This window comes from Maniola hyperantus, chromosome 17, assembly GCF_902806685.2.
Source record: "Maniola hyperantus chromosome 17, iAphHyp1.2, whole genome shotgun sequence".
NCBI lineage: Eukaryota > Metazoa > Arthropoda > Insecta > Lepidoptera > Nymphalidae > Maniola > Maniola hyperantus.
In genome coordinates, this window is record NC_048552.1 from 29,825 (window position 1) to 47,988 (window position 18,164).

General features: G+C 44.1%; 2 protein-coding genes across 5 annotated transcripts in view; one reads left to right on the forward strand and one right to left on the reverse strand.

The window, feature by feature from the left end:
- LOC117990023 (cytochrome P450 6a2-like) lies at window positions 1–1,925 on the reverse strand. The gene is made up of 2 exons (XM_034977450.2): window positions 417–1,925; window positions 1–320 (listed from the first exon to the last, which is right to left on the reverse strand). The coding sequence occupies exons 1-2, from the start codon at window positions 1,777–1,779 to the stop codon at window positions 127–129; spliced, it is 1,557 nt and encodes a 518-aa protein (XP_034833341.1). The 5' UTR covers window positions 1,780–1,925; the 3' UTR covers window positions 1–126.
- LOC138403479 (uncharacterized) overlaps window positions 294–18,164 on the forward strand; it is a 52,086-nt gene continuing 34,215 nt past the window's right edge. For 2 of the 4 annotated variants that reach the window (XM_069504095.1, XM_069504092.1), the window contains exons 1-2: window positions 3,632–3,771; window positions 17,285–17,423. In XM_069504095.1, coding sequence (XP_069360196.1) covers window positions 17,372–17,423 — 52 coding nt within the window. In that variant the 5' untranslated portion in view covers window positions 3,632–3,771; window positions 17,285–17,371. Of the gene's footprint in view, window positions 354–1,897; window positions 2,059–3,403; window positions 3,528–3,631; window positions 3,772–17,284; window positions 17,424–18,164 lie in introns of those variants that run through there. The other 2 variants (XM_069504093.1, XM_069504094.1) reach the window with 2 other exon arrangements.

Consider the following 18,164-nt stretch of genomic DNA (forward strand, 5'->3'; position numbering starts at 1 on the left):
CGCCGGCCACGCTCTGCACGATGCCCGAGGCGGCGTTGACGGCGGGGCGCGGGCCGCACGCTGAAGCGCGCCAGCACGGGGCCAGGCCGGCCAGCGACTGCATGAGCCCGAGGCGGGGGTGCCGCCTCAGTGCGCCCCCGGCGGCGGCGTCGCGTCGCGCAGCTCGAACAGCAGCGGCAGGCCGCCGGCCACGCTCTGCACGATGCCCGAGGCGGGGTTGACGGCGGGGCGGCGCGGCGCGCCGGGTGCGGGCCGCACGCTGAAGCGCGCCAGCACGGCGGCCAGGCCGGCCAGCGACTGCATGAGCCCGAGGCGCGCGCCTGCAACAAGTCACAACGTAGTTTGCTCACCCTGTGAGAAAGTGTTTTGTAGTTATTTATGCAAATGTAGAATGCCTAAGGGCCCGACGCACTCACCGATGCAGGCGCGGGGGCCGTCGCCGAACGGCATGTACACGTACTTGGTGCGCGGGTCGGCCCGCGCGGGGTCGTGCCGCTCCGGCCGGAACTCGTCGGGCCGCTCGAAGTACTGCGGGTCGTTGTGCAGCGCCTGGAGCGGCACCACCACGCGCACGCCGGGGTCCACGGTCAGCCCGAGCCCCTCGAACGTGTAGCGGCGCGCGCACTCGCGGATCAGGAAGCCCAGCGAGGGGAACACGCGCATGCCCTCCTTGAGCGTCCACTCCAGGTACGTCATCTCCTTGACGGCGTCGTAGCTGAGCTTGCCGCCGTGGCGCGCCAGCACGGCGTCCACCTCGGCCTGCGCGCGGCGCTGCACGCGCGGGTGGTGCGCCAGCTCGTGCAGCGTCATGCTGGTGGCGGACGACGACGTCTCGAAGCCGGCCGCGAAGAACACGAACACCTGCGCCGCCACGATGGTGTCGTCCATCTCCAGCGTGGCGCGCTCCGGCGTGCCGTCGGCGCGCCGCCGCTCCAGCGACTCCACCTCCATGGTGCCGCGCGCCCGGCACTCGAGCAGCGAGTCCACGAAGTCGTGGCGGCCGGAGGGCTCGTGGCCGCGGCGCCGCAGCACCTCGCCCACGAGCCGCAGGAAGTCCGCCTCGACGCGGCCCAGCGCGCGCAGGTCGGCGAACAGCGCCGGGAACATGTCGCGCAGCATCACCGCGAACATCTCCTTGGCGCCGAGCCGGAAGATCCGGGCGCCGAGGCGGCGGAAGGCGGAGTCGTCGTCGCCGAGCGAGTCGCTGTCGAGGCCGAAGCCGCAGGCGCCGATGAAGTCGGTGGTGTAGCGCGCCATGAGGTCGCGCGCGTCCAGCTCGCGCCCCGCGGCCGCCGCGTGCAGCGCGCGCGCCTGCAGGCGCTCGGCGCGCTCCACGACGAGCGGGAACATGGCGCGCAGCTTGCCGCTGGTGAAGGTGGGCGTCATGCGCTGGCGCAGCAGACGCCACAGGTCGCCGTCGGCGAAGAACAGGTTGCGCAGCAGCGGCTCGGGCGTGCGGCCCTGCGCGGTGAGGCCGCGCGGGTAGAAGCTGGCGAAGTCCGCCACCAGCACGCGGCGCGCCAGCTCGGGGTCGCGCAGCACGAGCTCGGGCCGGTTGGCGCGGTAGAAGCCCACGACGCGCTCGCGCGGGTACTTGCGGTACGCCTCCGTGGCCAGCTCGGTGAAGCTGTTGCGCAGCAGGTAGTTGCGCGCGTTGGTGCCGAAGAAGGGCAGCGGCCGGTCGTGCCGCACGCCGCGCCGCCGCCAGTACGAGAAGTTCCTCGTGCCCCACAGGTAGCAGGCGCCGAGCGCCGCCGCCAGCAACAGCAGTGCGAACATGGCGGCACAACGTTCCGACGCCGCGAGCGCTGCCTGACTGCGAGCGAGGCGAGTAAATCGCAAGTATCTACTAAATAATCTACATAATAATAATCGTTTATCCTTCTTGCGTTAACAGTTACCGGCCGGCCGCGGCTGTGCGACTGCGAGCGAGGCGAGTATCTATGCAACACGTCATCAACTAGCTAGCTACCTGACGTCATCAACTAGCTAGCTACCTGCGTGTAACTCGTTTGAGTTGAGAGTGGTGTTATTGTCCCAAGCGGCGCGCGTACTTCGGTACGTACAACATGTAGTACCTACATATCCATGTAGAGAATGATAAGTAGATAGGTACTTATTATGTTCCCCATTTATTACTCACTCGATTTGAGATTTTGCTGCGAAATCATGACCAGAGTAACTCGTCCGACCGGTTTCCGTTGTGTCATGTGTGGTCATGTGTGGTCATGTGTGGTCATGTGGTCCGTGACCTTTGTTATTATTACTAGCTGATGCCCGCGACATCGCCTGCGTGGATTTAGATTTTTAAAAATCTTCAAAAAAGGAGTTGGATCCTCGAGTTCCAGAAGTCTTTACTTGGTAGATAGATACCTTCAATATCAATTTATAACCGACAGTTTCTAAATCTCATCAATTTAGGTGCCGTACAGCATCAGAATTGAGGAGTTGGAATCTTGGTACTTCCCGTTGACCTAGAATCATGAAATTTGGCAGGTAGGTAGATCTTATAGCTGACATTTGGGGAAAAATCTGAAAACTGTGAATTTAGGGTTAAATAACACAAAAAAAATTAAATTGTGGTCATGAACTAATAACTAGTATTTTCAATTTTCTAAGTAAATAACTATATCAAGTGGGGTATCATATGAAAGGTCTTCACTTGTGCATTCTAAAACAGATTTTTATTTATTTTTATGTATCATAGTTTTTGAATTATCCTGAAAAATGACGATAAAATACGACTGTAGTACGGAACCCTCATTGCGCGAGCCTGACTCGCACTTGGCCGGTTTTTTTTCTTTACAAAGGCTGTACTGTCAAGTTGGTGTAAGTTTGGTGAACATTTGATGAACACTTTCACAAATAGAGGATTTTGTATGCATAATAAGTTTGATTATTTGTCGGGAATACGTACTACGTAGCCCCCTGACACAACGTGCCTACTTACGTCTTGATACGTGGGCTGTGCCATACGTACAACAAAACCGGCCAAGTACGAGTCGGAGTCGCGCACGAAGGGTTCCGGACCATTATCTATCAAAACGGCAAAACTTATGTCTGTTGTTTGGGAGCCCCTTAAATATAATATTTATTTTATTGTGTTTTGGTGTTGGTTGTTATAGTGGCAACAGAAATACATCATCTGTAAAATTTCATCTGTCTATTACGGTTCATGAGATACGGCCCCGTGACAGACGGACGGACAGCGGAATCTTAGTAATAGGGTCTCATTTTACCCTTTGGGTACGGAACTCTAACACGTGCGCTCCCAGCGCACACGGCGGCGGTGGGCGGGCGGGCGGGCGGGCGGGCGGCGCGCTCACGCCACGCACAGTGCCGCGCGCCCGAGCTGCGCGAACGCATGTGCCGCTGTGCTGTGTGCTGTGTGCCGTGTGCCGTGTGCCGTGTGCCGTGTGCCGTGCCACACGCGCGTACCTCGCGCGGAGAACAACTGCAGGCCGAAGTGCCGGACGTGCTCGATAGCGAGTTCGTGATTGAGATTGTTGTATTCCTGGATTGTAAAGGTGGGCGCCTGGCTGTGGGCTGTGGGAAGGCGAGGGCGCCTGGCTGTGGGCTGTGGGAAGGCGAGGGCGCCTGGCTGTGGGCTGTGGGAAGGCGAGGGCGACTGGGTGTGGGCTGTGGGAAGGCGAGGGCGACTGGCTGTGGGCTGTGGGAAGGCGAGGGCGACTGGCTGTGGGCTGTGGGACTAATCTTTACATCTCTTAATAAACGCTGCAATATAGTCAAATTGGGTTTATATCGCTATAGGTAAGTAGGTACCTACCTATTTATATTTATGAACTTAGAATTTTCTCCTCTTTGATTTGACATCCCACTCGATACAATAGTGATTTGGAGACCCCCCCCCACTTTTTTGGAATTACATCGGTCAGGTAATTTTTTTTCGTAAAAAACCGGCCAAGTGCGAGTCAGGCTCGCGCAATGAGGGTTCCGTACTACAGTCGTATTTTTAGGGTTCCGTACCTCAAAAGGAAAAACGGAACCCTTATAGGATCACTTTGTTGTCTGTCCGTCAAGAAACCTACAGGGTACTTCCCGTTGACCTAGAATCATGAAATTTGGCAGGTAGGTAGATCTTATAGCTGACATTTGGGGAAAAATCTGAAAACCGTGAATTTAGGGTTAGATCACACAAAAAAAATTAAATTGTGGTCATTATTATTATTATTATTTATTTGTTTATTATTTAATTAGAACGGCCATAAAGCCAATTACACTAATTAAACTACGAGTACAAACTAACATAAACATACTTACAAAAATTGTTAAAATTATAAATTTTAAAAAGCAAAATTATAAATTTTCACAAAAGTGCAAAATCTGACCCATGAGGTCAGCCCATGAACTAATAATTAGTATTTTCAACTTTCGAAGTGAGTGACTATATCAAGTGGGGTATCATATGAAAGGTCTTCACCTGTACATTCTAAAACAGAATTTTATTTATTTTTATGCATCATAGTTTTTGAATTATCGTGCAAAATGTCGAAAAAATACGACTGTAGTACGGAACCCTCATTGCGCGAGCCTGACTCGCATTTGGCCGGTTTTTTTAACATTTTGCACGATAATTCAAAAACTATGATGCATAAAAATAAAAAAAACTGTTTTAGAATGTACAATTATCACCCTTTCAATGATACTTAATTACCCCATGTTATATAGTTAGGTATCTAACTTCAAAAATTGAAAATTTAATTTTTTGTTCATGACCACAATTTGATTTTTTTGTGTGTGCTGTAACCACAAATTCACGGTTTTCAGATTTTTCTCCTTATGTCTGGTGTAACACCTAGGTACCTACCTGCCCCATGATTGTAGGTCAACGGGAAGTACACTGTAGGTAGGTTTCTTGACAGACCGACAGATAGACAGACAGACAACAAAGTGATCTTTAAGGGTTCCGCTTATCCATTTTGAGGTACGGAACCCTTAAAATGAAGTCTATCTCACCCGGACCATAACAACGAATCAATTGACACCTCACTCATCAAAATGGCTGAGTAGTTCAGCTGCTACAGTGGAACACACACACACACACACACATACATACACAAGCTACTAAAATCATAACCCTTCCTTTTGGCTTTGCCGTAGTCAGGTAATTCAATAGTGTTTGTGAATCTCCGGGTGATGTTTGCTGCGGATGCTGTGGGAGGCTCGGACCCGGAGCAATGACATGCCCTCTGAGTCTGTACCGCTTGTTTACGGAATACTTAAAAAAAAAAAGAAAGAGAGCAATCCTAAAATTAATGTCACTTATGTCAAAAATAAAACATTTTGTTGAATAGATGGGTCTCCATAAACGTGACACTGGCGAAACACTCTGTGCCCAGCTGGCACACCTAAAAGCCAATAATTGGGAATTGAATTGAATTGAATAGATGGGTTTTAAAAATTCACTAGTTTTATTTGTGTGATAACTACCAACTTAGCCGCATTCATCACCAATCATTTGGTCCTTCGAGCCGGATGAAGAACTATACATTTGATTCGTACGACCTCGTGGATACAAGATGGAGCATGAATTGCAAGTACAGTGCGATATCTACAAACAGATACAGAAATTGGGAAGTAACTTTAAGAAAACCCCCAAAGACCGGCTTACGGTGAGTTATATCGAGACTAGGCTTGAAATGCTACAAAGCTATTGGCAAGATTACAGTAATACGCATAAAAACTTGCTGACAATTCCCGCCGACCAAAGAAAGACATTGTCTTATTTTAATAATGAAGATTACGACGCGTGTCTAAGTACCTACCTGGAAATTAAGACCAAAATGCGCGAATTGTTAAAACCAAAAGAAACAAACTCGGATTTACCGATTGTCAAATCAAAATTGCCCCCCATACAAATCCCTAGTTTCAATGGCAATTATCGAGATTGGTTGTCATTCCGTGATTTATTTGAATCACTCGTTCATGATATTCCAAACATTACCCAAGTAAACAAATATCAGTACTTAAAATCTAGTCTCACCGGGGATGCTGAAAGCTTGGTTAAACAAATACAAGTATCTGAGGATAATAATATGATATTATATGGGATATGCTTAATAGAAGATATAATAACAAACGATGAGCTTAAATGTGAACGTTTTTATGAAGCCACACACCAAAGTTTAGAGAATGGGCGATATCGAGTAAGAATGCCATTCACAACGCATCCTCCTGACCTTGGTGAATCACTTGCACTAGCCACAAAAAGGTTAGCCTCCTTAGAGAAGAAATTAGACAAGGATTCCGTCCTACATGAGAAATACAACGAGTTTATGCTTGATTATTTACAGCAAGGTCAAATGGAGCCTGTGCCTTTACCAGAGATACAAAAATCAAACCAATTATGTTATATACCACATCATCCTGTAATAAATGAACAACATCTGACCACAAAGCCCCGTGTCGTGTATGACAGTTCAGCCAAGACTAGCAATCATAAGTCACTTAATGACAATCTTATGGTCGGTCCAGCTTTACAAAATGACTTGAGAGATGTTACCTTGAGATGGAGACGACACCGCATAGCATTAGTTGGAGATATCCGTCAAATGTACAGGATGATAAGTAAAAATAAGAGAGATAGAAACTATCTTCGAATACTATGGAGATTGGCGACAACCGACAGTTAGCCGTGTCGTTGTTGCGGCAGGCAGTGTTACGACACGAGCCTAGGTGTTCATAATGACATGCCTTTCAAGACTTTATCTAGACACAAATAGCTGGGATGCAAGGTTGCCGCGACTACGCGTCTGTCCGTGGCTACGGGCTCGCCAGCTGCGGCGCGGCACATTCCGCCGAGCCCGATGTGCTTGCACTCCATTTGTACAAACTTGCATTCTGAGCTGCTAATAGCTGCGAGTTGCAGGGCTTTCATCACTTGTGGTACACGCAACTCGCTGCACAGTGCACATGTCTTGCTGTGTGACGTTCGGGATCAACCGCCTCCTTGCAACTTGCAAGCCAGCCGCCGAGATGGCCGAGACGGTTCGAGTCGGCAGGGTGGAGATGAAACTGCACTCATAATGACTACCTAATTATTACTACAATCATAATATGAGTAATTGTAAACAGCAAAACATACAAACAATTTCAACACTTAATTATATTTTTATTTCCTTTCCTATGAATCACCCTCACCCTGTGTCGTCGAGGATAGGAGGTGTCGTCGATGATGGGAGGTGTCGTCGATGATAGGAGGTGTCGTCGATGATGGGAGGTGTCGTCGATGATAGGAGGTGTCGTCGAGGATAGGAGGTGTCGTCGATGATGGGAGGTGTCGTCGATGATAGGAGGTGTCGTCGATGATGGGAGGTGTCGTCGATGATAGGAGGTGTCGTCGAGGATAGGAGGTGTCGTCGATGATGGGAGGTGTCGTCGATGATAGGAGGTGTCGTCGATGATAGGTGTCGTCGATGATAGGAGGTGTCGTCGATGATAGGAGGTGTCGTCGATGATGGGAGGTGTCGTCGATGATAGGAGGTGTCGTCGATGATAGGAGGTGTCGTCGATGATGGGAGGTGTCGTCGATGATAGGAGGTGTCGTCGATGATAGGAGGTGTCGTCGATGATGGGAGGTGTCGTCGATGATAGGAGGTGTCGTCGATGATGGGAGGTGTCGTCGATGATAGGAGGTGTCGTCGATGATGGGAGGTGTCGTCGATGATAGGAGGTGTCGTCGAGGATAGGAGGTGTCGTCGATGATGGGAGGTGTCGTCGATGATAGGAGGTGTCGTCGATGATAGGTGTCGTCGATGATAGGAGGTGTCGTCGATGATAGGAGGTGTCGTCGATGATGGGAGGTGTCGTCGATGATAGGAGGTGTCGTCGATGATAGGAGGTGTCGTCGATGATGGGAGGTGTCGTCGATGATAGGAGGTGTCGTCGATGATAGGAGTCACGAGCGCCACGACGCGACGTACGTAGTCACGAGCGCCATACGCGACGTACGTAGTCACGAGCGCCACGACGCGACGTACGTAGTCACGAGCGCCACGACGCGACGTACGTAGTCACGAGCGCCACGACGCGACGTACGTAGTCACGAGCGCCATACGCGACGTACGTAGTCACGAGCGCCACGACGCGACGTACGTAGTCACGAGCGCCACGACGCGACGTACGTAGTCACGAGCGCCACGACGCGACGTACGTAGTCACGAGCGCCACGACGCGACGTACGTAGTCACGAGCGCCATACGCGACGTACGTAGTCACGAGCGCCACGACGCGACGTACGTAGTCACGAGCGCCACGACGCGACGTACGTAGTCACGAGCGCCACGACGCGACGTACGTAGTCACGAGCGCCACGACGCGACGTACGTAGTCACGAGCGCCACGACGCGACGTACGTAGTCACGAGCGCCACGACGCGACGTACGTAGTCACGAGCGCCACGACGCGACGTACGTAGTCACGAGCGCCACGACGCGACGTACGTAGTCACGAGCGCCACGACGCGACGTACGTAGTCACGAGCGCCACGACGCGACGTACGTAGTCACGAGCGCCACGACGCGACGTACTGTTATAAATTAATAATTTTAACATGACGTGTTAATTCGCTGCTTCAGCATTTCAATTTATATAAAGCGAACAATCCGCGAGGCGGCGAGGCAGTCCACATTTCCATATTGAATAGTTAACACTGAAACTACTGTATTCGCGTGAAGTAAAAGTTCCGTGTGTGTGAATTTCCAAATTAAATTCGTTGGACATTTCTTGTGGTTTTTTTTTTCAAAAGACTGTCGAAGCGGACCTCTTAACAATTGGTGTCAGAAGTGGGATGCTAAGAAGGTTCACGCAAGAGGACCCTTAGCATCCAAAGAATCCTGAGGTCATCGCAGTCGTGATCGACGATAAGCCTCGCCCCCAGGGTTGAGCCCGCATCACAACCACTAAGCACCGGTTCTACTCAAGATCGACGATAAGTCTCAGCCTGCCAGACTGAGCCCGCATCTCACACGAAGAACGCGAATATCCTGGACTCACTCAAAAACATCAGTGAAATAAATTTTAAGCCTTCAAAATTACGAAATACAATTTCTTCAATATCTTCAGAAACCTACTCGATATCGTCGCCGCGTGAAATACGAGACGCATTCCGTACAGTTCAAAGCCTTCACGTGTCGCAAACGCATCGACCTAATTTAACTTTCAGTGCAGTGACATCAAAGTGAAAACCTTTTTGTGAAAAATAAATCGTGATGTTTGCCGTTATCCTGTAAGTAGTTTATATTAATTTTGTATAAAAAGCGTAAATTGTCTAAATTGTATATTTTCGTACTGTATTTTAAATTTAAATCCTTTTTTTTTTCTCTCCATATCTCAGTTTCAGTAATCAAAAATGAGTTTAAAGTCAGAAAGTTCGGACGCAAAAGTGACTCTCTCTATACTCACTAAATTCGTAAGGTCTTATGATGGGAATCGGGAAACTCTTGCCGCGTTCCTAACTAACTGCGATAACGCAATTAGTTTAGCTGCTCCCGACCAGCAAAATATCTTATGTAAATATATAATCTCCCAACTTGAGGGCAAAGCTCAATTAGCCTGCAGCCTTAAAAATTTCAATAATTGGGATGAATTAAAATCATATTTAAAAAGCACGTTTGGCGAGAAAAAACACTCGTCCCATCTGCTACTTGATCTCCAAAACTGTAAACAGGGCCAGTCCGAAAGTGTGACACAATATTCTATCAGACTCGAAGCATGCCTAACTCGACTTCAAGCTGATATTCAAAATTCATGCACTGATCGTAATCTCCTTCTAGGCAAAATCACAGCTATGGAAGAACTCGCCTTAAGCTTATTCCAATTAGGTCTTAACCCTAATATTTCTAATATTGTCCGCTGCAGAAACCCTTCGACACTTAATGAAGCAATTTCTCTAGCAGTCGAAGAAGAAAAAATTTTCAAACTTGTAAAAATTACTCAACCAAAACATCCAACTAAATTTTGTTCCTTATGTAAGAAGACCAATCATAGTTTCTCAGAGTGCTTTAAGAAAAAGCACGATTTCACACAGAGATCATCTTTCCATATTCCTCCCGCTAACCCTCAATATTCTGCAGAAACAAGTCAAAGTTCATCAAAGGACTCAAATTTCGTCAAAACCTGTGCCTATTGTAAACACAAAGGACATCTTATCTCAGAATGTCGTAAGCGCCAATATAATAATAATCAGCGTCGGATGAACTCTCACCCTCCGTCGGGTCCCTCTCATAGTAACAGTGCTAATGTTAACATGTATGAATACTCTGAATCCTTAAATGAAGTGACGAATAGTTACGTCCCTGAATCAAAAAACTTAAACTGATTTTGGATGCGTGCCTGCCGAAATCAACAATCCAAAATGGCACTCGAACTACTAAATCCTTTTATACTAATTCTCCCAAATCGTTTATATCTCGGCAATCGCTACATGACTGTCCGAGTCACACTGAATCTTATACCAAATCTTTTATATCCCGGCAATCACCAAAAGACTGCCAAAATATCGCTGAATCATATCCTAAATCCTCACTGATTCCTACAAAATCGAATACAAAGCATTCCAAAGAAGATTGCTCAAATAATACTATATCTCATTCTAATTCTTATACTAGCTCTTATACTACAAAATCCTTTAAATCTCAGTTTCCTTCAAAGGATCAACTGAGTCTTACAAACTCTAAAGTCATTCAAAATGACCCCCAAAGCGACGCAAGCAAAAGCTCATTGCCTCTTAAAGACGTCCCGATCTTCGAAACAAGCACCCTGAAAAGGTTGGTGTCCTTACCTCATGCATTTTTACAAATAGAATGTAATAAAAAACCTCTCTGTTTCTTAGTTGACACAGGCGCAAGTGTCAGCATTATTAAGCGCTCGTGTTTACCAGCAGAGCCCCAATTGTCTCAAGAAATTATAAAACTCAAAGGCATAAACGATAAAGATTCCTACAGCGAAACTTTAGGAACAGTTGTGCTTAACCTTAATATAAACGACCACACCATTTCTTTTAAATTCCACGTCATAACTGACGCTCTGAATCTGGAATCAGACGGTATCTTAGGTACCGATTTTCTACATTTTTTCCATACTAATATCGATTATAATACAAAATCCCTTACTATCTCAAATTACACTTTACCAATTCATTATTCGAGCCCTAGATATATAATACCGGCTCGCTCCGAAGCTATTGTTGAATGCACTGTCTCAAATGACAAGTTCAAGTTACGTCATTTAAAAGACGCACTCATATTAGATCACTCTATATCCGAAGGTGTATATATAGCAAACTGTATGGTAAGTTTGAAGCCTAATTATAAAGTCAATGTCTCTGTTTTAAATACCACTGAATCTCAAATAGAAATCCAAGATTTCAAGGTCCATTTAACCCCTATAGACTTCTCTGAACTACGCCAAGTGTCTCAATCCCCCGAAATTGTCAACCACGTTTCTAATTCTTCATCAAATCGACTCGATCGTGTTCTAAGTCTTATAAGACACTCACATCTTAACGATGAGGAGAGAAAAGTTCTCTTAGAGTGCTGTTCTGAATACTCTGATATATTTTATCTCGAAGGAGACACTCTAACTCATACTAACGCTATTCAACACTCTATTGACACGGGTAATAGCTCTCCTATTAATGTAAAATCTTACCGTTTTCCCGAATGTCATAAAAACGAAGTCGATTCCCAAATCCAGAAAATGCTACAACAGAAAATTATTAAACCGTCTATCTCTCCATGGAATGCTCCCGTTTGGGTGGTTCCCAAAAAAATGGACGCATCCGGGAAAAAGAAATGGCGAATAGTTATCGACTACCGCCGCCTCAATGACGTCACTGTATCCGAAGTATATCCTATTCCCTTGATCACAGATATCCTAGATGAACTAGGTCATTCCAAATATTTTAGCACACTGGACTTAGTCTCCGGTTTCCATCAAATTCCGCTGAATCCTTCAGATGCACCTAAAACTGGTTTTACTGTAGTCAACACAAATGGTTCAGCAGGCCACTACGAATTCACTAGGATGCCGTTTGGACTTAAGAACGCTCCCAGTACTTTTCAACGTCTTATGAACACAGTGTTATCAGGTCTTCAAGGTTTACATTGCTATGTCTATTTAGATGACTGTATCATCTATAGTGCAGATCTCAAATCACATTGTGAAAAACTGAAAATGGTATTCAATCGTTTCAGAGATTATAATCTCAAATTACAACCGGATAAATGTGAATTCCTTAGAAAGGAAGTCACCTATCTAGGTCACATTATAACGGATAAAGGTGTCTCTCCAAACCCAGAAAAAATTAAATCAGTCTGTGATTTCCCAATTCCTAAAAATCCTAAAGAAGTAAAATCATTCCTCGGTCTCGTTGGTTATTACCGCCGATTTATTGACAATTTCTCCAAGATCACAAAACCTCTAACATCTTTACTCAAGAAGGATGTCACTTTTCATTGGTCTATAGAACAGGACCAAGCTTTTAACCTCCTGAAGGAAAAGTTAACCTCAGCTCCTCTTCTCCAATACCCTGATTTTTCTCAACCATTTATCGTTACCACAGACGCCAGCAACTACGCCGTTGGCGCAGTGCTATCTCAAGGCCCTATCGGCAAGGACAAACCAATAGCCTATGCTTCTAGAACCTTAAACAAACAAGAAGGAAATTACTCGACCACAGAAAAGGAGTTAGTTTCTATTTTATTCGCCGTTAAAACTTTCCGACCATATCTCTACGGCACTAAATTCAAAATCGTAACAGATCATCGGCCCTTAGTATGGCTCTTCAACGTCAAAGATCCTGGTTCCAAACTCGTCCGTTGGCGCCTCAAACTTGAGGAATACGATTACGAGATTATTTACAAACCTGGAAAATTAAATTCAAATGCAGACGCTCTGTCTCGCATCCCAATTCATGCTATAAATACAGATAATCTTACTAAGCTTTCCTACGAGGCATATTTTAAGAAACAACTTACAAACTCTTTACCAGATTCTAACACAAAAATTGAAGAACACTCACAAGCTTTACATCTTTCCAAATGCAAAATTATTGCATGCCCCGTTTCTCTAGATTTCGACAACTCAATGCCACATTGTGAGGAATTATTATCTCAGATAACCGACACCGCTTCATTGTTAGAAGCCGAACGTGAACAATGTTCGGTAAGGTCAGTTACAAAAATAATAAAACATATTATTTTCTTTTTACCAAGGTTCATCATTACGATGAGACAACTTTTCGCTCCATTTACGACACTTTGATGATGCTTCGTGATGAACTTATATCACATCACCCTAGCATTGATGAAATAGCTATCTCCGATTTCTCTGAACCTTTTACTAAATTATCCTATACCAAAATTTATAATATGATTTCCTACGTATTTCATAACACTGATATCAAAATACATATTTATCAAAATCAAATAATATTTCCAACTCCAACTGAAGTTCCTACAATTCTCAAAGAGAATCACGACACTCCCATAGCAGGACATCCTGGTGTGAATAGGATGTATAGTCGAATTAAAGCCTCATACTACTGGAAAGGAATGAGAACTGACATAGAACGCTATGTGAAGTCTTGCAAACTATGCCAAGTTAACAAACCTTTACGAGCCTGCAATAAAGCTCCTATGGTTATTACATCCACGAGCACAAAGCCTTTTGAACGATTAGCTCTGGACATAGTTGGTGTCTTACCTGAAGCAGGTTTCCAAAAGTTCAAGTTCATTCTGACTCTGCAAGATGATCTTACCAAATTCCTATGTGTCTATCCTATGATTTCTTCAACAAGTGAAGAAGTAGCCCGTAATCTGGTCCACTTTATGTCCTTATTCGCTATTCCTAAAATGATCCTTACTGATCAAGCCATGACTTTTACATCAGAACTGTTTAAACAAGTTACCGATATTTTCAAAATCAAACCCTTACTTTCTAGCCCTTACCATCCCCAAACTAACGGTGCGCTGGAACGCAGCCACGCTACTCTTAAAGAATACCTAAAATCCTTTGTAAACGAAAATCAAAATGATTGGCATTGCTACCTAGCAACAGCTGTTCTCGCGTATAATACAACTCCTCATACTACTACTCAATTTACTCCGTTTGAACTTCTGTTTGGACAGAAACCAACCCTTCCTAATTCTCTCTACGACACAGATAATAATGTTACATACCACGAGTATGTCCGTGCGCTTCAGTATAGAATGAAAGTAAGCCGCGAAAAAGCTTTAGAGTATATTAGATCAAGTAAAGAATCTTCAAAACAAATCTATGATTCAAGTTCTAATCCTAACATAGAATATAAAGTTGGTGACATGGTATATTTAAAATACCATCACAGACTTCGTAAAGCCTTATCTCCAATATGGAAAGGCCCTTACAAAATCGTTAAAATAAATGGAAAACATAATGTTACTTTATTAATAAATAGAAAACATGTTAAGTATCATACTAATTTAATTAAGCTCGCTGTAACTTAAGCTTATCATTCTTTTCAGATTTTTCTCCTACGTCTCGTCTGAGCCAATGATTACACCCATAACGCATAGCCCTGGAATATATTTCGACCCCATTACAAAAATTTATTTCTACAATGATTATTGGAGAGTAATCACGCATCTCAACACCGTCTCATTGGAACCACAGCTTGACAAAGTTGACCGGTTGATTGTTAAAACCTCTCTAGTTTGTGCTAAGTTGCAACTAGAAGAGTACTCTAGCTGCAAAGATGTTTTTAGTCCAATTGAAGTACTTCTAGAATCCAATTATCTCAAGGCTCAATCTCTATCTCATATTATCTCAAGCGAAAATCCTGCTAGATTCAAAAGATCTTTAGAATTTGGTGGTGAAATCCTTAAGTTTTTCTTTGGCACTTTAGATGCTGAAGATGCCCGAAAATATGATGCTGCAATTAGCTCTTGTCAGAGATCTGAATCTGAGATATTTCATTTAATGAAAGATAATATTCATATAGTTAAGTCGTCTATTAATACTTTTAATTCTACTATTTCTAGGTTAAATCAAAATGAGATAAAGTTAAACTCTCAGCTTAATAAATTAAACGATATATTGTCTTATGTTACTAGTGATAATGAAAAATTAATGTATTTAACTAGATTTAATAGCTTAGTTAATATAATCGAAAGCTCTTTACTAGCTATCTCAAATTTTCTCGATACTGTAATAAACTCAATTTTGTTTTCAAAAGTTAATGTTCTACATCCTTCTGTTCTAAGTCCTGTAAAACTGTATGATGAACTGTCTAAACACAGAAACTCAATCAATAAAGGTTTAGATTTTCCTGTAGCACTAAGTATAGAAAATATACATACCATTATAGATATATCTAAGTTAGTCTCCTATTTCTATAACAATAAGATAGTATTTGTAATACAGATCCCTCTTGTCTCTCCCGTTAAGTATAACGTCTATAAAACAATCCCGCTCCCGACTCCTCATTACGAAGGACAATCCAAAAGTTTTGCCTTAATCAAACCTACTAAACCCTATTTAGCTATAACTGACGATAGATTAAATTACGTATTATTAGATACTTTAAGAGATTGTACTATTTTAAATAGTGAAAATTCCATCTGTAAATTAGAGTCAATTTATTCTGTAAATTCGAATCCTTCATGCGAGACAAAACTTTTAACTGAAGTGACTCTATCTTTACCAAGGGAATGTGAACCGAAAATCCTATATGGTCTTATTGACATATGGCATAAATTAAAAATAATCAATGGATATTTGTACAGTCAAAAACAAGCAAACTAACTATCAATTGTAATGATAACTTTAAGGATTATTCTATATCTGGCACTGGAATATTAAAACTGAACAAAGGTTGCATTGGTTACTTTAAAACGATTCAATTTATACCTTCTACCATTTCAAATTTAACTATTGATAATAATAACTTTAATATTAATTTTGATATAACTAATGATAACTGCTGCAACCAAGAGATTGTTAACAAAACGATTCCTCTTCTATCACCTATTAACCTAAGTAATATTAATTTAGATTCCTTAAAAAATTCGATAAACCAATTCAACGATCTTGAGTTGCAAATCAACAGGATCCAAGAGGAATCTCATTTTATAAAATATAGCTCGTATTATTCTGCTTTTACTTATATAATTATTTCGTTAATTTTTCTATTTTTATGTTATAAGATTATCAGATGTTTTAAACAACGTAATTGTAACAAATTCTGCATTCAATTTTTTTTCCAATGTAATCGCAAAAAGATTTCGCATAAAGAAAACAAAGCCCAAAGTTCTATTGAAATGTCACAGATAACAGATGATGAAGATAACGCATCTGTAGACCTTCGAAATCTTAGTGCATCAGTGCAAAGAAATCTTTCAAATAATTAAATTATGTAGAATATTTTACCATTTCTCTCCTTTTCCTTTTCTTTTTTTTACTACGCTTTATTTTAAATTAAAGCTTCGTCTAAAGGGGGGAAATGTTATAAATTAATAATTTTAACATGACGTGTTAATTCGCTGCTTCAGCATTTCAATTTATATAAAGCGAACAATCCGCGAGGCGGCGAGGCAGTCCACATTTCCATATTGAATAGTTAACACTGAAACTACTGTATTCGCGTGAAGTAAAAGTTCCGTGTGTGTGAATTTCCAAATTAAATTCGTTGGACATTTCTTGTGGTTTTTTTTTTCAAAAGACTGTCGAAGCGGACCTCTTAACAGTACGTAGTCACGAGCGCCATACGCGACGTACGTAGTCACGAGCGCCACGACGCGACGTACGTAGTCACGAGCGCCACGACGCGACGTACGTAGTCACGAGCGCCACGACGCGACGTACGTAGTCACGAGCGCCACGACGCGACGTACGTAGTCACGAGCGCCACGACGCGACGTACGTAGTCACGAGCGCCACGACGCGACGTACGTAGTCACGAGCGCCATACGCGACGTACGTAGTCACGAGCGCCACGACGCGACGTACGTAGTCACGAGCGCCACGACGCGACGTACGTAGTCACGAGCGCCACGACGCGACGTACGTAGTCACGAGCGCCACGACGCGACGTACGTAGTCACGAGCGCCACGACGCGACGTACGTAGCCACATAGGACCTGCTTAGTAAGTAGGTGCAGGTCGTTGATCTCGCTAGAGTCCAGCAAATAGTTAGTAGCTTGGTTTAGATCCCAGAACGAAGGGATCGTATTACCGAGAGTGGTGCGTGAGTGTAGGTGACTGACGCGTGGCTGTGTTGTTTCAGGTGTGACCCGCAGTGCAGACAATGTGTGCAGCAGCGCCCCGTGCGCAGAGGCAGTAGTGCGGCACACGGGGGCAGTGCTGCTGCGGCATGTGTGTGGGTGTGCTGCTGCTGTGGCTGGGCGCGCTGCCGGCGCTCGCGGGTGAGTCCCGACACCATCACACCATTACACCATCACACCATCCGATAGTGTCATCTAATCTAACACTTGTATTGAGAGCTAACACTTAGGTAGATAACAGTAAGTAAGTAAAAGTAAAATAATATGCTTTATTGTACACCAAATCCAAAACAATAGACAACAAAGATAGCATGTACCTGCAACAGGCGGCCTTATCGCTACAATAGCGATCTCTTCCAGCCAACCCTACGGTAGAGGACCTGCAACAGGCGGCCTTATCGCTACAATAGCGATCTCTTCCAGCCAACCCTACGGTAGAGGATATTATAAAAAATAAAGAAAGCGGAAGGGGTGTACCTACTAATTAAATAAAGTAAATATACATAATATACGTAGGTATATATATTATATATAAAAATACAATATTAAATAAGAGAGAAATAGACGACAGATAAGTGGAATAAAAAGTAAAAATAAACACATCAAATGGAGGATAACTGAAAGAGCTTCAATTTCGTTTTGAAAATTGATAGAGAATGAGACTGTATGATGTCCGAGGGGAGAGAGGGGAGAGAGGGGAGAGAGTTCCGTAGCAGTATAGCGGTAGCAGTCAATGATTTAGCGTAATACGAAGAGGAGTGTGTAGGAACTTTCAGACGTAGATTATTTTGAGAACGAAGAGAAAAAGAGTGTGTATCACATCGGTACTCAAAGCGTTCTTTAAGATAAAGAGGAATGGAGGGATTGAACAGTATATAGTAA

What these genes read in the sequence shown, in the direction of transcription:
- LOC117990023 (XM_034977450.2), bottom strand. Translation starts at nt 1,779, where the DNA reads ATGTTCGCACTGCTGTTGCTGGCGGCGGCGCTCGGCGCCTGCTACCTG. An exon ending in CGGCCCCCGCGCCTGCATCG is followed by an intron (nt 321 to 416) that starts GTGAGTGCGTCG and finishes GACTTGTTGCAG; the next exon opens with GCGCGCGCCTCGGGCTCATG.